This window comes from Aythya marila (genome assembly GCF_965140915.1).
Source record: "Aythya marila genome assembly, chromosome: 3".
In the NCBI taxonomy this organism is placed as follows: domain Eukaryota; kingdom Metazoa; phylum Chordata; class Aves; order Anseriformes; family Anatidae; genus Aythya; species Aythya marila.
The window spans coordinates 114,334,043-114,356,669 of NC_139044.1; the positions used below are offsets into that span (position 1 = coordinate 114,334,043).

The window sequence follows — 22,627 nt, forward strand, 5'->3', positions numbered from 1 at the left end:
CTGCCTCCTGATGCTTACTTCCCCAACGCTGCTGCTGCCAGCATCCTTCGCTGCCATATAGCAAGCCTTTTATTTTCCAGCAGCCTCTTCCAAGTCCTTGTCAAACAAGTTCAGAGAGTGATTTGCTGCTGGAGAGTTTCGGTGTTTGCCACGGGCCTGCCTACACAACCTGCGGACTCGGCTCCAGCAGCATCTCCCCGCTCTGCCCAGTGCCCCATCTTCCCACCCCTGCGCCCCGGCCCAGATTTGGGAAAAGGAACAGAAAGGAACGCTCCTTAACAGCAAACCATCTCCCAGATCCAGGTTAGGGCACCGTTAGAAAAACAGAAAAAGGAGTAAAATCAATGGGGATGTAACAAATAGGCATGATAACCGCTTAACCCGCCTCTGCCATCCCAGCTCAAATACCCGTGTCCTGAAGCAGCACGGTGGTGCCCAGCCTATCTGCATGGCTCTGGAGATAGCTGGCCTGCATTAGGTTACAGCACGGCTCTTTTGTTTACAGTCATCCCTCTGCTTGTCTTTCTAGGGCTCCTGCTTCACCACTTGTTAAATAGAAAAAAGGAAATAGAGCAATTGTGTAACACCTCTTTTTTTAACCTGAGACACCAACTGCTTTTATTAGAGGCTCGCTGGCTGGTGAACAACAGCCTGTTCTGCTTTATTTGTGCTTGCAGAAGATTCAGTTTTCTCCAGGCCATACCTGCTGTCTTACATCTCTGTGTTTTCTGGCCGCGTATTCATTCAAGGGTGCATGGCTGAACTCTTTCCCTCGAGTAAATGTCAGCTCTGCAAAAGCAAATGATGAAACACTCCCTGACCCCAGCACAGCCTGATCTTAGCACTTCCCTCGAGTGTGGTCCTTGATGTTTAGATTTTCCACCTGCCCCAGCATCTTATACTCACCTGGAAACTGCCACCTTTCTGCTCTTCTTCCCAAAATTAAAACAGCATGAGGGCCTCCTCCTGCTCCTCCTCCTCTGCAGTATCCCTTTATCCAGTTATCCTTTTAAATTTCATACTCCAGATAAGTTTTCACCTGTTCACATTTCTCTTACACACTCCTATTTTTCAGCTTTTAGCTCCTGTCCTGTTTGGATCTTTTTATTTGTTTTTCAACTTTTGAGCTGTCTGATTTAACACTCAGTTACGTGTTTTGCTATTCAACTTCTTAGACTTTTAATTAAATTAATGGCACCTTTCCAAAACTTTAAGAACTGCAATTTTTCAACCCAAACGGAAAGTCTCCAGGAAGATACCAATTAATCCTTTCACTGCAGCTCAGCAAATTATGAGTTTTATGTGAGTCTCTATACAGCTCTGTACCATGCATTATGCAGGAAGTCATGTTGCTAAAAATGTTCTTTCTGGAGTTATAAATCTTCAGGTGGTGGCATGGCTCCACTGACTACAGTAAAAAAATTTGCTACTCACTTATGGATCCAGAGCTTCACACACTGAAAAGTGGCCTTGACTTTCACAGCTGATGCTAGTTAAATTACCATACAACACAAATCTCCGTATCAGCCTCAGCAAAATAGGGTGGGCACTAAAACGAACCACAAGTTACAGGTTTGCATTCCAGAACACATTTGTGAGGACAGAACACCAGAAAATCTCACTGACCTATTTTTTAGCACACAAACCTCTCTATTAAACTCACTTTGGTAGAAACAACTTGCAGAGGAAAGGTATCAGGGTGTACGGACCCAGGCAGGTCTCTTTTAACATGTTTAGGTCCACACAAGGGATGTACCAGACAGTTACAAGCCAGGAATTCTTGTAAAATCTTTGTTTGATAAGGAAAAAAAAAAACTCTGTACTGGCTCGGTCAGAAAGGCCACACCTGAAATGACTGGTTTTGGAAGATGTATATGTATTGTGGTATGTGGCTGACATTTCAACTTATAGCCCAAAATATCCATCAGGGAGTACAAAGCAATTATGTACCCTCAGCTTGACAGAAGGGAGGAGCTGGAATTTGCTTTCCCAATCATTTGGTACTCTGTTTGCAAAGGGCCCTATATAACTCCCACATATTAATAATGATCCCATCCAAACCAGGGATGGTTTAGGCTCCGAGAGACCAAACACCTGGGTTTTACATGGGCATGGTGGATTGACATGGGCAGAGGCTTTAAAACATGCTCTGAACGTCAAAAAATCTGAGCTCTCCAGTGGGACAGCCTGCATGAAGTTTGCTGTTACTCAGGTTGTTTGCATGACAGGGCTGAACTGTGCCACTGACTTTAGCAAAAAGGTTTTCCTATCCCAAGACCAACAGATGTACCCAGTTTGAAATATGCTAAAATCTTACCATATAATGGGTGCACTTGTTTTTCTTTGTTTAATCACTAGATCAGTTTTCTTTATTAGTCACCCTTGTAAAAAAATCAAACTGGGCTTCAGAAACCAAGAGTCCAGGAAATATAATCAGAAGTCTGCCAGCTTAGTTCTACCCTTTGTGTTTCCGGAGCTGTCAGTGCTTCAAACCGAGGTACTGAACTGTGGTGCCCCTCAGCTCTTTGCTCTTAATTCCCAAAAATGGAGAAGGAAGTCGGGATTCCTAACAAAAACCCTGGCACTCCAAAGTCGGGACCCAGCACGTTGCAGGCAGCAGGCTAAGAATAACAGGACAAACTCACAAGGAGAGCAATAACAATAAAATCAAGGAACTCTGGCTCTCCCTCTGCAACATTACCTAATTCTAATGTCATGAAAAAGAAAGCAGCATGAACGTGTTTGCAGGAGATAACAGGCTGTCACAGCACCGCGTCCGCTCAGCGCCAGAAAATTAAAGTTTGATCATTAAATAGAAGCCGAGGTGATCCGAGAGCCACACCAGTGTCCAGTTCACAGAGCAGCTTACCTTGACAAAGAGCTCGATTTCAGGGTCCTTCCCTTCCCCATTAGCACGAAGAGAGTCTGTCATTTTTCACCCCCAAGGCCACTGGCTGATCTCCCGCTATTAAGTGGCAAAAGGAGGTTTCAGCCCCACAGCAGGTGGGTTTCCCCTCCAAAGAAAAAGCTCTGCCAAGCTTTTAAAAATCACTTGCAACAATAAAACACGAAACCGGCGGTGAAGACAAGTTTGCAGGTGGATAAATAAATAAGAGGCAAATTGCAGGCAGCGGAGGAGCGGTCCCTGCCGCGGGGCTGTACTTCTTCAGAGCAACAAGTGCTGCTGTGCTCTGGTACAGAATCCTCATCTGTCAGAGCTGCACTTCTCGCTGCCTGCCCAAAATAGCCCGGAGCATAAAAACAGAGGGTGGGGTTAACTCACAGGGGAGGAGACAAACTCCTGGTACCTACAGCAGGATCGGTCTCTGAGCAAAGGGAGACGGGCAGAGGGAAGCTCCACGACAGGCTGGGCTCCTTGCTTTGAGCACTGGGGGTGGTTTTCCTTCTCTTCTGAAGGTGTTTTGTCCTGCTGCTCAGCTGTTTGAAATCCTAATGTTGTTACTGCTGAGGATGGAGAGGGGAAAGAAGCCTGATTTCTTCACCCCATGGGCTGGATGCTGTGTCAGGGCAAGGAGCGTGCAGGAAGGCAGAGCTCTGCACAAGGTGGGAAGCCCTGCATACTGGCAACAGGGCTAAGCAGGAGAATAAAGAGCTACAAGGCCTGGGAAAATAAAATTAAATATTTGGGGCCAACTATTGCTGGACTGGTTGCAGAGTGGGGACTGGTGTGTGATGGCATGCTGAAGCACGGAAGAAAACTTCTTTAAAGGGCTTCAGCCTCCTAACTGACACACCTATGCTCCCTTCCCTCACCCTGGAGTGACTCAGAGGTCACCAGGCACAAATCCTGAGCAAGAGGTGGCTCAGGGTGCGGGACACTGACAGGGCAAAAAGGCACAGGGAAGGGCTGCGCCCAGGGGCGGAGGGGCTGGGCGGCACCTCCTCATCTTTGCCATCACTGTCAGCAGGGACCGGCTACCTTCACGCCTTCAAGAAGTCCCTTTTTGGGACATTTTAATTGCAATACATGACTTTTTAATCACAAAACGTGCTCCCATTTCAGGACCGCAGCAGCTCCCTCCCGCATGCTGGGTGAGCCAGGCATGGTAGGAACAAAACTGACCTCGCGTGGCTGCGGCACAGGTTTACCCTCCCCTGCTGGCACCCACATGGCTGTCAGGAACTGTTCTGACATGATCAGTCAACTTTTTATAAGTGCTCCCAGCTGCCAGCCGTCGCGATAATCTCTGATTCCCTCCCCTGACCTCCAGGTGCTTGACACAGGTCCAGGAAAGCAGTGGCCAACATCTCTGCAGCTTTTTGGGGAAACTTTCTGGGAATGCCTACCAACAGCTGTTGCATGCGCTCCCCAAAGCACTCAAATGGTTAACAACCTCATTACGCTGCTGCAACTGTAATTACAACATAATCAACCTCGTAATTAGTGTAAAAGTGCGCTTATGGTTTTTAGATCTAATTAGCACTCATTCAAATAACTGGAAGGTTAACTATAAGAGAATTAAGTGTTATTACTCCTTTGATTTCAAATTTTTACATGTAATTTTTGGACTAGGTACATTAATTACCAAACATTTATAGTATAATTATTCATAGGCCTACAGGCAAACTTCCAAGGACATGGGCTAAGTGTACTTGTGTGTAGCACAAAGAATCATTGCACTGTAATTACATATTACAGTTATAAAAGTCAGCCAAATATGTAAGTACAGTCACCGTATCTCTGAAATGCATCCATAAATAATATATTATCATCTACGTGGCTATAAATTTTGCTGGAAACTTGCTTTGCTTTAGCATCTCATGCAACACTATAATTTCCCTTTATTGAAGGCTCCTGATAACAATGGCAAGTGGGCTGTCCTGACTGAGGTCACCTGTAGCTCCAGCCTCACTGCAAACAGCGTTTGGATATTGGCAAGTGCTTTGCAGGGTTTGTATCACAGGAGGGTATATATCAGCTCTGGAATAAGAAAATATTGCCAGCTACAGTACTGGTAATGCAAAAACAAAGCATTTAAATAAAATCAGCATTCAAGTTATCAGCACATACAAAGATGATTTGTGTGGCCTATTTAGATGTCTATTTTAGAATGGAGAAACGTGCCCTAGAAGTGCCTACTTTTTTTCCAGTGGTAAAAAAGGGAGCCCAGGGTAACAACCTCAGATGGAAGGCGTTACAATGGCCAGACAAATCCCACTGTAACTATTAAGTAACAGAAATTAGTGCCTGATTTCTACACACGTGCCATCTCCCACTTCAGGCGATGTGCATGCTGTGCTCTTCCAGAAGTTCAGCTACAGATGCAGCAATTTCTGCAGAGACTCAACATATCAAAACATTTAAATCCTTCCTCCCCAATTACTGTCTGGGCTTAGTCATGCATTGTAATTAGGTTGTAAGACAAGGATTTTTAGACTGAAGGACAGAAAAGTAGAAAGGAAACTATTAAGTCCAAAGAAAGATAAGAAAACCTGAAACTGTTTTCATTTTATCCCAGATTTAACGTACTGTAGGAACGGGTCAGGGCCCATGGGCTTCATGCTGCTGGTGGGCCACAGAGAGAATAATCCAGCCCACCTCAAAAAACCTTTGATTTTCAAAAATCTCCCTCTGGAATCCCAAGAAGAGGCTCCCTGCTTCAGCTCAGGTTTATTATTGCTAACAGAAAGCATCACCCTGAATGTTCATGACAAAATCAAAGCTTAAAAGCAAGCCTGTTTGATTATAGGCCATTTAATTAAATGGAAGTGAATGCAAAGATACATAGCAGGGAACAGGATTATCAGGACTCTAGCATAGGACCTGCTGTAGAGCATTGTCTTTAGTTATTACAACTACATTCTGTGAAATGCTTAACACTTTCCCACTCCTAAGAGTTATTTTGGAGAAAACAGGACTTAGATCTTTAAAGAAGTTGCTCATATCCAGGAAAAAAAAAAAAAAAAAAAAAAGAGTCCTTGTTCATGTAAATGCTGAGTTGTTTGTTTTTGGTTTTTTTTTAAATATATCCTAAAAGCTTGGTTTAAGGTAACCATTATAAGAGGCAGTGAGGAGTAGGAGGAAATATATATATATACTATATAATATATATAGTATATTATATATATTTATATTTATATATATGTAATACTTCAGGAATCTAATCATGCATTTTCTGCTTTGCTGTCATCTAAAACTGACTTATCACTTACATCTGGGTGGAACCTTTCTGACTATAATGGTTATTATTGTCCACTTGGCTCTATTTTGTGTTACGAAATCAGCTCTTTCTTCAGTCAAATGAAGGGTAAGATACTGATAAATAATTAGTACGCTCTCATTCTGCTGTGAAGAATGAGTCGCTTAGTTTGGCCTATCATTTTCTCGCAAGTCAGAAGTAGCAGAGGCTTTGAGTTACCTACAAGAACATTAGATACTGAATTATGAACTCTTCATAAGCCAAGTCATTATCGTTTGAGGTTTATGAGACATATAAATGAATATGAGCACATCGTGCCATTAATAAAAGAAGAGGCCAGCTACAGAAAAGGAACCGTCACATCTCCACGTAAGACCTCTATTGTAGGTGCACTCTACCACTATCAGCTTTCACGGGCCTGATCCAAGCCTCACTTCCAGCAAAGATTTGTCCCGAGGGGGTGAATCAGAGGCCAAGCATCCAGCATGTAATTCTATCGTGGAGCTCTCCAACAGGCCACTGAGCTACCAAGAAGGATCAGTGCACAGAGTGCATCCCGCGGCGTGCACGTGGTGCCACTGCCCATTTCATCCCGGTAGGGCAAGGAATCACAAGTCTTGTGTGACAGAGAATATTTCCTGGAAGGCAGAAACATTATTTTTTTTATTTCTTTTTTATGTTGGGAATAAACTTCCTCTATGGAATAACAAAAGAAGCAGAATCTTGGTGCAGCTGGAGTAAATGGTATTGGGTGCTACGATTTTTACCTGGGAATTATTTAACTGCTTAATTGCCTAAAAGGAAACCAACCAAGCAGCAAGTGCAGACCCAGGTACTAAACCAGCATGTGTGAACAGGTTATGAAAATATAGCTTCTGGGGACAGTTCTGAATTACGGTAATTTGCAACTGCATTTATTGCATGCTGGTATCTTTGACATAGTATTTATTTAACAAGTGAACATATGAGAAACTGTGAAGCCAAAAATAAAAGGGATTAATTGAATAGCTTTAATTTTCTTTTGAATCACAACATCTCTATCTAGCTCTTGTTTGATCTTCAGAAAAATCAAAAGAGATTTGTCTCAGATATTTGGGGTCAGACTGTTTGCCTCCCCAGGGGAACAAGGCATGCCAGGATGTACAAAGCACTTAGCCTCAGAGCAAGGCTGGGTGAGCAGACATTTTCCCCCAGTTCCAGAGATGCACAGTGCCTCCATATGTGTTACTTTGATGGAACAAGGAGGAACTGTGATTTTGTTCCTTCTTCTAAATTGTGCCACACTCAGGGGCATGGAACAAAAGACAGCCATACAACAGCTGCACAGCCGGAATGTCCCAAGAAATGGATGAGATGGCAAACTCTGGGCCAGAAAAACTTTGCATTCCCCTTAAATGGCATTTTTTAGATATTCCCCTCCACAGCCATCCCCTAGACGTTATAAATCTGTAGTAGCCATGAGCTACAGCAGCTGTCCTTCACCATACGGTGAGAATGCATGATTTTAGCTCTGAAGGTCTCTGGACAAAACCCAGCTGCTTAACAAAATGGGAGATCACTAGCGTCAGCTCAGGTGGGAGTTTTGCAAAGTGAGCTCCATGACATGATTTTTCTATGTACTTATGTTTTCACATGGATGCAGTATCAAACTGCATTGTAACGTTAATGAGCATTAACAGCTTCAGGAGAAAAACCCACTGCTGTTCAGGGTGAAGGAGGATTTCATAATGGATAATCATCTCTCCACTTGCATCGAGACAGTCAGAGCTGACCATTCACAGGGAAGTGGCACTTGAAAGGTACAACATCATTTCCTAATGCTGCATTCAGTAGAGAGGTTTCTAGAGGACAGAGGTTTCTTTAATTACCATTATCTCCCAAACCATCAATTCAATTAAAAAACATGAATTTCTTCCATACACGACCAGGACAGCGCTGGAAAGCAGTATTGCAGGGGATATAATGGAGAGCATCATAGATTGTCCAGATCTGTGGATTATATCAATAACATAGCTGATGAAAAAGGGAATATGGATATCCTCAGCCCTTGTTTTTCAAAATAAGTCCTCCATATTGTTAAGTGCTATGAAGAAAAATTACACCAGGTAAATGTGGTGTACCCACTGTTGTTGACTCACTGCTGTCATACAACTAAAACCACGTAATTTTACTTAAAACTCTGCAACAGAGGAAATAACGCATATCTCTATCTTAATTTACAGGTGCTCTTAGTGCAAGGCCCTGTTTAGATTATTTCTGTTTATTTCTTGGTGCACTTCTCATTACAAAATAAATCTAAATTGATTATAATTTGATGCATATAATTTGATGCAGCACACAATGCACTGCTCCCACCCTGATTATTGAATAGACAGAGAAAAGGTTTGAAGTGGCATGTTCATGCCACGCAGATCTCAGCCTGGGTTTCAATTGCTCCCGGTAAACAAGGCCCCAAGAAGGCACAATTGCTGCTGATTTCGGTGGATGCATTTGTGTTTCACTCTGTTGTTTAGCAAGCAATTTGGCTAACTGCAGAAATTACGTTCCGTATCGATGCGCATTATTTCTAAAAGATGAAGCCTCAACAGCTCAGTTTGAAATTACTCGTGACTCAAAGCAGTTCCCTTGGGGTTCAAGTGCTGGCAGCAGCCACCTTCAGCTGTGCCAGATGGAGCCGTAACCAACCTGCACAGCAGGTTACATGCACACATCTGCACGGCATCCATCCATGCAGATTACAGCATCCTCCATGGTGTGTGCACTATTTGGCTTAAGAAAGGGGCTTCTGGCTTTTGGCGCCCCAATAAACCCATCCGTGATCACTGTGAGATAGCAGAGGTCAACATCTCATCGATGGCAGTGCTGTGCGCCTGGGTTAAGTGCTGCTGGCTGACCTTGAGCCTCCAGTGGACTGTGTAACCCTTCCATCCTCCTTAGAAAATGCTCATTCATTTTTCATTTCACCTTTGGGTACTTCTGCGCTAAAGTTTCCATAAAGTTTGCCAGTGATCAAGCTCACTTTCCCTAGTGCATCACCTCAAGCTGTTATGAAATGAATGGCGGTGTGGTCTTTTCTTTCTTCCACACAAAGGCTCAATGTCTTGACATTGTAAGATCTCATTTTATTTTTTCTTTGCTCAGAGACCCTTTTCACAGCCCTGTTAACTCAGGCAACAGCATGGATCAGAGCAATGAGGTTAGCTGAGCACAGTGTGAACCCCTCTTCAGCAGCGACACTCACAAGTTATTAGTTTTCCCTGGTGAAAATTAGCACCACACACAGGTTATGAGGACTTTGAGATCACATCCCTAGGTGAAGGAAGGTGGTGGCAATTCTTAATGAGCTTAGCTTAAATCTGAAGGTAAATCTTAGTGTGAAATTCAGTCTGAAGTAATGGGGTCTCATTTAAGCCTGTCAGAATTAGGAATACTGGGTAGTCCAACTTGAAAGAAGAAAAATTTTTCATCTTAAATGGAAGATTTTCTTCCATTTAAAAAAACGGAAGATTAAAAAAAAAAAAAAAAATCTTTTCCCTAAATTTCAAGATTTCCACAATGTGTATGGCAGATATCACTTTTATAAGGAACATGTGGGCCCGTGGGTGCTGGCTGTGATATTCCACTCTCACTGCTTGGTGACAATTATGATATACCTCTGTAGAAAATGGACTAGCTTTTCCTGGGAGACCTGCATTAGTTAGAAAAACGCCAATGATATATGGAGCCCTTTACTCATTATTAGCAATTTCCATCCATTCCTAGCCAAGCAGCAAGTGAGAGTTGGATGCCAGACATACTCATAAATACACATAAAGGCATTTTGTGATGTTGTGAGAAATCCTAAACCCCCCTGCAGAGGAAGGCAGCTGTAAGAGACTCTCAGGTTCTCCTTTGGATTCAGGTTGACACTGAAAAACATCCTTCAAAGAAGAAAGGCAAAGAGTTCAGAAAGGGGAAGTCAGGTGTGCTGCCAGGAGTGACTCCTCTCAGTTCTGTATCTGGACCACATGGGAGCTCCTACCAGCACTACTCGTGTGGGGTTTCCTGAGCACAAAAGAAAGACTTTATTCTACAGAATTATCAAACCAGCATCCTCTGCAATTATCTTGTTTGCTATGAGTGATCTCTCAATTAAAACATAAATTAAAAGGTAATTGAATGTACTTAGGAAAAATGACTAGGCAGTTATAAGTGACCTTTTCAGATAATTAAGTGTATCAGATCAAAACTGAAGGCAAGCTGTCCAGGTCATCTGCTGAGGTTGCAGGATATTATAAACCTATTATAGACAGGGAAAAAAAAAAAAAAACAATAGTTACACTGAAGAGGAATCCACCCATACAAATTCCATAGTGCAAAGCTTCATAAAATCACAGAGGAGGACTCACAGCAACTGGAATTAATCCAGGAGAGAATGATTTATTATTGATAGGGCTGATACTGCCACCTATTTTTAAGTCTCCCTAATGCTTTCCCTGATTACAATGTTTTCAATTCCATATAACTTTTGCCAGACTATAGAAGGGGAGTTGTTTTTTTTTCACACAGGTGTCTGCCTTCTCTACCTATGCACAGCGTTTCAGACATCCAAAGGTCTCTCTTGGAATGCAATCAGCTGCTGAAGCCACTGTTCCCAGTCCCACTGTCTACATTTAAAGAGAGATGAAGCTTGAAAGGGAACAGAAATGCAAGAATGTGACTCGATTCCCCCCTGGTCAGCAGCAAGGCTGAGAACAGACTCATGAACTTCTCAATGCCACTAGTGCCAAATAAAAATCTAATAAAAACACATCCAGGTATCCAGAATCCCCTAGTTGGAGAACATTCCCTGTGCAGGTATGTGTGTGCATCCAACATTCCCGCACAGAGAGGCACAGGTGCTCTGCCAGCATGTTCCCTAAGCCTTACCACTGGACCACCTGTCCCGCTGTGCTTGGAAAACCCAAGCTTTGGTGTATTTTGTTAGCTTTAAAATTAGAACTTGTTTCCTTCCTCCCTGAGTCACACAGCCCAGCGTGCGCCTTTATTCCAGGAGTTAATTGTTAAGGGGAATTAAGCAGCAGAGAATGCTCTTGGGCGGCCTGTGTCGCCCAAGAGGAGCACCGGCTCGCCCTGGCCGGCAGCCGCAGAAGAAAGGCCAGGGCAGCCCCGCTGCGGGCTCTGCTTTTATACTCTGCTATTTTTAGCTGTTATCAGCTGCGGGGCCCGGGGCCAATCAGCGCCCGATGCCTCAAAGAAACCCTGCTCCAGTCCAAACTTCATTCTCCGCAGCCTCACGGGGAGGAGCCCGATGACCGTGATTTTGCTGCTCCCAACTTGTGCTGCTGGCTACGTGGTCTTGTTAACTCACGGCGACGCACGCCGAAGTAAATGAGTAGTTAGGACCAGGAGGCAGCTGCTGAGTCAACGGAGACGCTCCCTGCCTGCATTTGGTGAAAACACAAAGATTTTTGTTTGCCTCTCGAAGCCCAGCGCGGAATGCGGTCCTGCAGAATGATACATGGATGAATAAATCAGCCCCTGCCTTTCTGTCCTTTTGTTTTGCTAAGGTGTTCTTTGTTATGTCATTTAGGAACTATGCGCTGTGTAACTAGAAACTGCTTGTTGGGTACTGACAAATCCATCACCATGGAAAGAGAAGGAGGGCGGGTGCCTGGGCATATCACAGCTCGCTGATATCCAACCCTTCTCTGGCATATGTGTTTAGGTCTTTCCACAGAAATGTGACTTTGCCGTGATTTGGGGCTGTGATGGTGGGGTTACAGCACAAAAACCCAGCCCCTAAGGCCATGCAAGGTGCCTGGCCCCAAAGCTGCTGTTTTGCAGAGTGCAGGTCTCCTACCTGCCAGAGCATCTGAATCCCAAATCATGTCCAACACCTCAGAAAGAACAATTTCCAAATTTTTTTCAAATACATTTTAAAATAAATCCAAAAACAGCATAAATGCAGGTGGGCAGAAATCAGAAGAGAGATCAAATATACATATATTCGCGTGTAAGCTTCTACTCCTGTTTTCTTCCCAGGCAGTCCTCAAGCTACAGGGATAAAGCTCCGAGCTTCTACACAGAGATGCTAAATTTCCTAAAAAGCAGTAATACAGACAAGGAAACAACTGCATCAGGATTTCAATTAAGGATCCAGAGAGAAGCCCTTTGAACCTGATGAAGTCAAAGTTCAGGACCAGTACCTGTGAGTACACCAATGGGAAAGTGAAAATTAGGCTCTGTTGGTGCTCTGTAGGCAGACCAGGAAACATCATAGAGATATTCGAAATACATATACGATGTTGCTGCTGGAAGGAAAACAGGTGTCAGGGTAAGTGAAAAACCATGAAAGGCACCAAGAAATTAATGAGGCTTCTTCTGACTGACTCTAATGTGTTTACATCAGGACATTTCACTTAACTAGAATGATGTATTTACTTAAATGATGGTAGATATCTTAAACAAGGAAGTTATTAAAATAATCTTTTTTTTTGCTTCTTGTTTAGTCTAGATATAAAAGTAGAAACAACCTGACACAAGATGCAGCTGTGAAAAGAGGCACCTTTGTGGAAAGAATTTATGAGTAGAAGGGAATTGCTATGACTAGCAGAAGTGGCTGTCCAAAAAAATAAAAGTAAATGATTGGCATGTTTAGCCCAAAAACACCTGAGGAAGTCTAAGTCTAAACTGACAAAAGAAGTGCCCAATGGAATAAGGAATGCTATTAGACCATCCTGGCACAAGAACAAGGATGCATTAGCTGCACATGAATAAATGTCATTTGGAAATTAGAGTAAGGTGTCAAGCCACCAGAGCAGTGACATTCTGAAACAGCCTTCCAAAATGAGTAATAATGGGCACTCAGCTTACAGATGGACCTTGATCTGTTTATGAGTTATGTATTATGTGATGAGGCTGCCTGTGACACAAAAGAACTCAATTTTGTGTCCCAAAAGGTCACCTCCAGATACAAGAAACTGTCTTCAGATTATCAGGAATCAAAAATTGTGTTGGTGATTGTGCAAAGATTTTCTCCTTTCTGTATCTCATGTTTTTATACCTATAAGCAAGCAGGGAAACGATATTTCTTTCTCAGAATACATGTTCTTGAGTTTTACTTCATTAACACTTGTGGACTGCTTGGAGGTGACTGCATGGAAACTGCAACAGAAAATCAATTAATTTGCAAATCAAAATTCTGCTTTCAAACACTGTTTGCCTATATTGAAACCAGACCTACGCAGTAAGCAATTCACTTCTCATCTATTTCTAATTGTGTTGTTGTATCTTCATGAAGTTCACCGATGTTTGGCAACATTATCTGAATTATACCGACATTAAAATGTCAACCACAGTTGTATCACTCATCGATGTGATACCTGGAGGTCTAAATAAGAAAACCATACCTGCAGATAACATGTCAATGTCTCATGTTAAAGAAATATACCTCTTTTTTTTTTTTTTTCTTTTTCTTTTTTCCCATAGAATATAGATTCATACAGGTTTGTAACATTTGCCATTAGGCACTTGTAAGTATTTAAAAAATTGACACTGGTATAGAAATATATTCGGATGTACCTTTCCACCTATGAGAGTGTATAAGAGGACGTTGAAATTATTTCTGAGAGAACCAGTAAATACAGCAACTGAATAGTGGAAATTTTCCCTCTAATGCAGGCTCTTATGATCCAAAGATACAAAACAGATTTTCTTTTCATGACTAAATTATTCAGCTACGTTTGAACAGATAGCTAAGAGAGCAAACCTAGTAAACTCATTTGGTTTTTCTCTTCTACTCTGGTGTCTAAAATAAAAAGTAACTATAAAATAAAGATAGTTGAAATAAATATGTATGGGGGTTGCTGTCAAAAAAATAAATAAAAAGGGTAAGAGTTGACTAAAGTTAAAAAAGAGTGCTGTTTCTCCATCTTGGAAAGAGGCTAAGATGTCTGAGGTTTTATCCCTTAGACTGTCCAGCAAACTATCCAACATCACGATATTTGTTTACCATTGCACTTTAACCACTGCTGAGTATAGACATCAAAAGAAAAAGAGGAAAATTAAATAGCCTGAAAAAATCAGTGTGGAGTTTCTTTTTTCCAGACTGATTACAATGAGAAATATCTCACCTTAATGATACCCACTACCAGAATAAGCTTCTAGTCTAATTGGTCATCCAGGCTCTGTATTTAATGTGGTGTCATTCAGCTTCCTTAACTTCAGGTGGCCACCTTGCTGTATTCAGAGGAGCCTATGGCTCAATTCAGCTGCCTCAATCTCAATATCCAGCACCATCTGAGAGGCCTTAGGAGAGCTGAGAAATCCATAAACAGATATGAGAAAGGATGTATGGGACACTCATGGCCTTCTGCAGAGGCAGCTGGAGCTCAGGAGGGAAAAGGCATCCAAAACAACAAACTGAATTAGGTCACCACTTGATACAGCTAACAGAGTCTGCAGAACAACTAACATTACCCTACAGCCAGTGCCTACACCTGGCCACACGAAGGAACATCCCATTGCACTATTTCAGTAAGCTTTGTGTTGCAAAAGGAGCCTGCTGAGACACAGTTAACAGCTTACAGACACCTGAAGTTAGGTTAGGTAAGCCAAAGCCAATCCTTTGTATCTAAAGAAAACAAAGAGCAAAGAGGAAAAGCAACTTTTTTTTTTTTTTTTTTTTTTTTTTACATATATTGTTACCAGCTGCTCTGCTGGGACTATCTATTACTTCATCCTTGTAGAACATCAGTCTCCGTAGAGTTGCTTTTAGGGTATTGTTTCTGCAATAAACAATTAAAAATAATACAAACTACTCTATATTGGACAGAAGCCATTTAACAGGTGACTGCAATGTTAGTTGTCAGGGGTGGTATGAGCAAAAAAGTAATCAATCCACAAATCCAATCATTTTCCTCTCCTAAAATGTAACAAAGGACAACATGTTTCAAAAGAAAAGGACAAAAGGGGCTTGGATAACAACCTTTATTTTTCTGAACATCAAAAAGGGAGTCAAAAAAAAAAAAAAAAAAAAAAAAAGACACCAACAAGAAACCAGTAAATAAATTCCTTTTTAATTTTCTCTTAGTATGACCTACATATGTGCTTTGTGTTTGCTCTGCCTGCAATCACTGCAGAGTTACATTTCCCAGACAATGCGGGTCCCTATTCTGAAGCTGTTGCTACGTTACTGGGCTGTACCCTGCCGCGGTCGCTGCCGAAGGTGGCCCAGGAGGGGCGGCTGCACTCATGGTCATTTCCACCGGCCAAAGGGGTGCACAAGCAAGGCAGGGGCTTGGCAGAGGTCAGAAGCAACACCTTTTACCCTTGTATCCAAAAGATTAAGTGAACTGCTGTTAAAGCACACGCTCTGTTCATGACTGATAGGCAGGGAGCTGGATGTTATCTGTAACAGAACCGCCACTCGCTAGCTTTTCATGGACAGAATAATTTAGGTAAGTGTAAATCAAGCCATGAAGAGACCCACAACACAGTTTTTCTCCTCAGAAATAAAGGTTACGTGCCTATTAGGGTTACATGTTAAAACCTAAGAGCTTACCAGTCTCCTGTCCACGGCAGGGTCTACCAGGTAGCCCCAAAAGCCACGTTATGTCTGCATGGTATGGTGAAGATATATTACAGACTGAGCAGTACTGTATGCATTAGTAGAGCAAAGGCACTGGTGATAATATTCTTCAGCCTGTATTTACACCAGAGTACCTCTCTGCCTTCAAAAACATGCTGTTTTCACTGATGGGTCAGATCACATCCCTAAGAGAAACCTAATGCTCCTGAAGTCAAACAGACGACACAATCCGTGCAATAGCGCTGCATTACAGCTACGTGCAAACAGGCAAGCACTGCATGGTCTAGGTTGTTACCGAAACCTTGACTGAGGAAACTCCAGGGCTGGAAGATGAACTTTGTCATCCTAAATGTCTCAGGATAAATAAATATCCTAAGTATAGCAGATGAAGCATTCTGACTAGAGACTAGATGAATTAAAGAGGCACTTTCTGGAGTATTTTTTTGGCACTGCTAAATACACTACTTGTACCTGAAAGCGAGAACTGAAGGAATACATAGATTAACTGGAGAGAGTCTGGAAGAGGTCAAGCAAACAAAAAACCCCACACCACACCTAACCACTCAAAGCCTCAAAATCACAACTCATGCTTGAAGGCACACTGGAGGAACTGTATTTGTTCAGTTTAGGAAAGAAAAGAAAAAAAAAAAAAGGAAATTTGATATCTGTCTTCCAATACATAAAGGACCTAACTATTAAAAAGAAAAATAGCATAGCTGAGAGCAAGAGAATTTTAACAAAGGAAAATATTTTTCCCAGGAAAAGAGGAAAATTGCAGCACTTTAGTGCCCCCCTCTCTCCCCCCCCCCAGCTTGCTCCAGTAGCTCCATGTCCCTCTTGTACTGGGGAACTCTGACAGCAACTAATCAGTGTAAGTGCTGAATCCGCATCTCCAAATGTTTTCAAAGTTATAAAAGCATTTATTAGAGGTAGTCTAGATAAGGCTGGAGGTCACGTTATACAATCACTTGATATTCCAGCGTAGTATATCTGTAGTTGATTGTACATGTAAACTGTATTAAATAATAAGACTATCTGGAGAGAAAAACATCCATCAATTTCATTAAAACAATCCAAAAAAAAGTATCTCTTTAGGCTATTTGTTCACCATTAGTCATTTCCAGCTATGGCCATGTTAGCTTGAGCATGTTGCATCTTGGTCTTTAATTCCACCATGAAGGATGAACCCTGAAAACAGTTCTCCAATCACAAAAATAAGTAAAACTAAATATTGAAAAAAATAAAAGAAATACCTCTTTCAGGGATGAGAACATCAGGAGATTTTATTACCCTTATTGCCCTTATTTAAGCTGTATATTTCATTTTCTTTATAGCACTAATAGCTATGACATTTGAGCTACTAGATAGCAAAACAGGGGGACAGTTGAACCAGGTTAACTGAACCAGTTCAAGTAGTAGTCTAGCAGGGAGATCTTACAGAATAAATGAATTGCTGCCACAACCAGAGTACTGCCAGCATATTCATACTTCCAGCTGAGCTGCAGAAAACCCAAGCACCTCCACACAAGTACTCTCTTCACGTGTCTTAAGATTTAAAAAATAGAAGACTGGCTTGGCCTCCTGCAGCATGCAGGCAGCAGACTTGGGAACAAAGCTGTGGGTAGCTGTGTTTTACTGATTTGGAGGACACACAGACCGATTAGGGATTTAAAACTAGTGTACTCTGAAAAGCTCTTACCTTTACAAACAAGAAAATCTCATGATCTTCCTCAAAGTTGTAAATTTCTCTCAAGTTACTGCTATGAGGGAACTTGAGGGAAGTTGGAGAGTTGGAAGAAGTGCTCTGGCTCCGACGCAACGGGAAGCCCGAAAATTGACAAAAAATGTTGTTCTCGAATGTTCCATCGTCCACATGTTTATCTTCCTGAGTTGGGCTCATCTGATTCATCCTCTGGTATGGGTGGTCATCTTCAGCACTGTGTTCTGAGGAAGATCCAATCTCCCCATCAGCCTCGTGCTGAGAAGCCACAGAATTACTGCGGCTGTTTTCTGGGCTCTCCTGACTACAATCCATCATCTCTGGCTCAGTAGTGGTGGAAGAAGGAGAAGCTGGATCTTCAGGGACATGATTGTAAAGATGATCCCCTTTGTCTTCCTCATAGTCTGGAATCTCAAAGATACCGGTGTCATTAACATTTTGATCAGCGCTGGCAGAGATCTGATCTTCCATGACTGCTGGCTGGTGAGTTTACCTGCCTTCTGGTACCTTAAAAGACTACAACTGAAGTGAGATGTTGACAGATAAACACTCTTGGGGAGGAAGCAGAGTCTGTGGTATGCTTTTTGAATGCTCTGCTACACATGATAGATCTCCAACAATAATTTACTAAGAGCTTTAAATCAACATCTACACTTCCGCTGAAGTAAGTGATAGGGTTGTCTCACCGTTAACCCCTTTCTTGATCTGACTGCTGGTAACTATATCTTAAGGTTTAGAATCACTTTTTGTTCTTTGTCTTATCTCCTGACCAAGCATAGTGAAAAGAAAACTGAAGCACCTAACAGTATTAGAAAGCTATGATAAAAATCACATATTCTTTCACTTGTGTAAGGAGGTAGAAATGCAGACTTCACTCATTTACTCATCTTCTCAACACACTAAAGCCTAGCATTAAGGAAAAGCAAGGCAAAATTGCCTCAACAATTCCAGCAACAATCTGCAATATTTCAGTGGCTACTTACAACATCATCAGTATCATCAACAAATAATGAATGATCGTTATAAATAAAACAAATTAATAAAAAAAAAAAAAAAAAAAAAAAAAAACTCTGTGCAGAAGAACAGGCAACATACTTGAACTCTTTCCAGTTTTGCCATGGGTTCGCCTTAGGACCTTGAACCAGTCATTTTGCTTTTATCACCTTCACTCTCTCATCTGTAAACTATGGCCCAAACTGTAAAACACTTGTGAGCCTTGAAGTCTAGGAAAAGAAAGCACTGAGTAAGTGTTAACTATTATCACATACAGTTTAATACTTTACAGTTTAATACGTCATTACTTCTAATCACATTTACCTTACATATCTCTGTATTTATAAAACATAAACAACATAAACCCAAGTTTCCAACGTTGGGTTAGTTCCACTTAACTTTTGCAATCTATTTATCCATCTTTGTTTTCTCTACGGAATGGAGACACCCACAGATCTCCACAAAATCTTCAGCAGATGAAGACAATCGCCTTTGGGACAGGATGATCTGACCTCTAAAAGACCCAGATCTGAATTCACCAGAATTATAGGAGCTTCAGATCTTACTATCTAAAGATTTCTTATCTATATGCTTACTGCCTCTCAGTTATGCAGATTACTAACAAAATACTTCGAATTTAACTATGTTTAATCTTATGGGTTTGAGCCAAAAACAAATAATAATAAAGTGGGGGGGCGGGGGGCATTCTCTTGACCCATCATGTTGACTTAAAATCCTTAAAACTTCCTCAGATGCAACTGTCACAGCTAGGTTGGATTTCTAAAAGTAACCCAAAAGAGAGGTTAAAGAGAAAGATCGTGACTCCAGCGATCTCCAACCAGAACAACCAGGGGAACGCATGTCCTTTCACATGATAGAGTAACAGCTGCTGCCTGCCTGCGATTTACGACTATAGTTTACTGTCATTATTCTTACATTGAACTTTTTAGATTGCTAATAAAGTTGATATATCAAAAGCAAACTAATAATTCAGCTTATTAGACTTGGATTCACCTTCTAAGGCTCTTAGATAATCTGGAAAGCACCAATATCATACTCACATCCATGTTTAATTACCGTAACAGTGAGGAAAACCACTACAGCAGAATTTGAATTCTCTACATGGAACCAGCAATACCATAGAAAGATGCAAGCATCAGAGATTGATGAGATCTTGTCGCTCATGAGTGCACGAGACCTAAATGATTCTGAAATGAATCACAGAATCACAGAATTTTCTAGGTTGGAAGAGACCTCAAGGTCATCGAATGCGTGCTGTGTAATCCATATTGCAAACTTCCAGCATTAAAAGTCAGCTATTAGGCTACCAATAAAACTGTAAAAATAATGAATTCAAATTACTACTGTCATGACATGTGGTTCATTAATCAAACTTACAGACTTAACTTTTCTAACATGAGATGCCTGTAGAATGATTTATATCCAGAAATTGGTGCTTTGCGTAAAACAGAGGTTACGTTCTGGTTTTGTTGAAGGATTTTTGCTATCAAGTGAAAATAAATTTAGTAGTGTTAGGGACAAAACTGTTACAAAACTCTGTGCATAGTCTAAATTGGGATTTTATGGGATTCTCTTTGTGCACAGCTCCCAGAAGCAAGCTAGAGACCCAAAAGCACTTTCCTGGACAAATCCAGTTCCCTTATCTGAAATAGGAAAGTCCCAGTAACAGTGGAATTAGTGAAATTATGCAGCAGAAGGAAGAGAAATCCAGAGCAAAGACCTGCACTGAGGAGCAAGCTGTGGGGCCTTCAGCATAGCAGCAAGGGAGCAAATACCTAAATGACAGGCACTGAAAAATCTGACACTAAACCTACAGTCATCCCTTCACAGATTGCAGACATACAACAGCATTGTCAGAGAGAGAAACTTTACAGAAAACCAGAAACCTGCTGTGTCATATGAGCCTTCCAGTAACTTGGGGTTCTCTAACTGCTGACTAAAAGAATTAAACAGAATTATACCTCCAGCCTCTTCTGCTTTTCTTACTGATTCTTAGATCAGGTGCTTTTAACCCAGCGTTAGCATGCAAAATTCAAGTTGTAACTCAAGGAAAGACAAATAGCAAAGAAGGAAAACAGCTCCCCAGAGTTGGCACTGAGACAAAGAATTTTATTTTAATAGTAACCTTACAGACCTCTGAGGTTGTAGCACTCTTCTCCATGTTTAGCTCAGAGCTTAGAAAGTGCTGCTTCAGAAAACTGTTCCAGTCCAGAAGTCTTGAAATTTTCCTGTGTCTTTTGTTTTCAGTACAGTCTACAATCTGTCACTATAGTAAAGAAATGTAAATTTCAAGAAACCTAGGGAAAAAGTTCCTAGTAAGTTCATTGATTTTATAACTGATTTTTTTTTCAATTAATATTTTTTGCTTTTAAAAAAGCACTGGCATTTCTTCACATTTTATAGAAATTCACTTGTATTTTCATCTGCATCTGGTCAAATTCTTCCGAGCACGGCCTTGGTAAGTGACTCCCACTGATTTTCAAATCTTTCTCACGCAGGGTTAAATTTCAGGGTTAAATATTCTGGGATCATAAAAATTCCCTTCTTAGTTACTCGTGCTGGCAAATCACTTGAGGAAGAAAAAGATAAGGACACACTCAACTCCTTCAGAGCAAAACAAAGAGCAAAGGACAGTTGTGTGGTATTACAGCAAATGACTTTTTTTTTTTCCTCCACAGAGACATTAGCAGGATGCAGCAGCACCTGCTGGAGGGTATAAAATATCACAGGTAAAAGCAATAAAAAGAGTAACATACAAGTATTATTAAAAAAAAAAAAAAAAAAAAAGAGTTGGTGTTGATTTCATTAGTCACAAACATGAGTTAGCTGTGCTCTGTTTTACCCTGCATGCCTACCAAGAGCAAAGGAAAATACCACTCAGCTCCAAGGTCCAGACTTCATTCTTGTGCCAGCGATAAAGCCCCACAGGGCGCACAACCACCATTCAGAATTTACACAGGTGAAAACCAGGTGTGTTTCAAATTACATGATATGAACCCGCCGCTAGTTTACAACCCTTACATTTCATCTGCAGGGAAGACAGAAAGAATTTTAGTGCCACAATTCAAAAGTTACCTGACTACAAAGGTGATTGAAACTGAGGTGCCCACACTGTGCCCTTGGGACACTGCTAGAGTTGTGGCCTGCTCTCCTTATGTACTGCTCCCTCCAGTCCCCAGCCAAAAAGATCTTCATCTCCAGCAAAGGAGCAGGGCAGAGCAGCAGTGAAAAGGCACCTTTCTCCTGCAGGGAAATGAGAAGAAGGAAGGTGTATAAGGCAAATGATTCTGCACTCCATAGAGGTAAGAGAGCATAAAAAATCTCAGCACATTGCACTCCATTCTCTACAGAAAAATGAAGCCCTCCAGGCACCCGTCCCAGCCCCACAACCACCAGAATGGAAGATTACAAAGAAGAGAGATCACCAATTTCATCCATCTCCCAAATTCCTCTGGTCCCAAATCTAGAAGGTGTTAAATTAACATAGCAATACTTTCTGCTTTTAGTTCTGTAATTCAAACTGTGTCACTTACCACTATGTGTGTCATCGGCACTCACGTGAACCACCCGATATCACTGGTCACTTGCTTTGCAAAAATAGAAATAACCACGTAAACCATAAGCAGCAAAGCTCATATAAGGATGGAGAATGCAAGCATGCAAGCAACAGAAGTATTTATTTTCAATATTTGGTTTTTTTTTTTCACTTTATGACTGAATTTCTTTTTTCCTTTTTACTCTTTCTTTTTATTCTTTCTTTAAAAAAAAAAAAAAAAAAAAAAAAGAGTGAGAATTAACACGATTCTGATCATAACTTTCAGTTAGTATGCATAAAACACAAGTCACTGTCAACCAGTAAAATCTAGTAGGTCTCATTTTTAGAAACTTTAGTTTTACTAAGCTTATCTGTCTGTTGTTCAGCATCTAGATGAAGCTCATCGCTGATTCCTTCTATAGTCCAACAGTAGAATGAATGGTGTCAGAAGATGAAGTATATTCTGTTGATGGTCTTTAGTAATGCAATTCCTCAGTCACCTGAGTTCCCTAAAACAGCTGTCTTTTAGACAGCAAGCTTGGAATTCACCCACATTTAGGAGCCTAGCAGTGGGCATCAAAACTCACATTAGGAACCTCAATTCACTCTGCAGAGATACAGAGAGC

General features: G+C 41.4%; 1 protein-coding gene and 1 long non-coding RNA gene across 4 annotated transcripts in view; one reads left to right on the forward strand and one right to left on the reverse strand.

Moving 5' to 3' along the window:
• Window positions 1-18,686, reverse strand: part of CLIC5 (chloride intracellular channel 5) — a 68,955-nt gene extending 50,269 nt beyond the window's left edge. The window contains exons 1-2 of one of the 3 annotated variants that reach the window (XM_082756466.1): window positions 18,548-18,686; window positions 17,432-17,863 (exon numbers count right to left, since the gene is read on the reverse strand). In XM_082756466.1, the coding sequence (XP_082612592.1) occupies window positions 17,432-17,863; window positions 18,548-18,571 (456 nt within the window). In that variant the 5' untranslated portion in view covers window positions 18,572-18,686. Of the gene's footprint in view, window positions 1-2,869; window positions 3,203-17,431; window positions 18,015-18,547 lie in introns of those variants that run through there. The other 2 variants (XM_082756465.1, XM_082756467.1) reach the window with 2 other exon arrangements.
• Window positions 6,773-12,306, forward strand: LOC309876352. The gene is made up of 3 exons (XR_014317161.1): window positions 6,773-7,058; window positions 10,737-10,997; window positions 12,186-12,306. It is a non-coding gene; the product is annotated as an uncharacterized lncRNA (long non-coding RNA).
• Window positions 18,687-22,627: the final 3,941 nt, after the last annotated feature.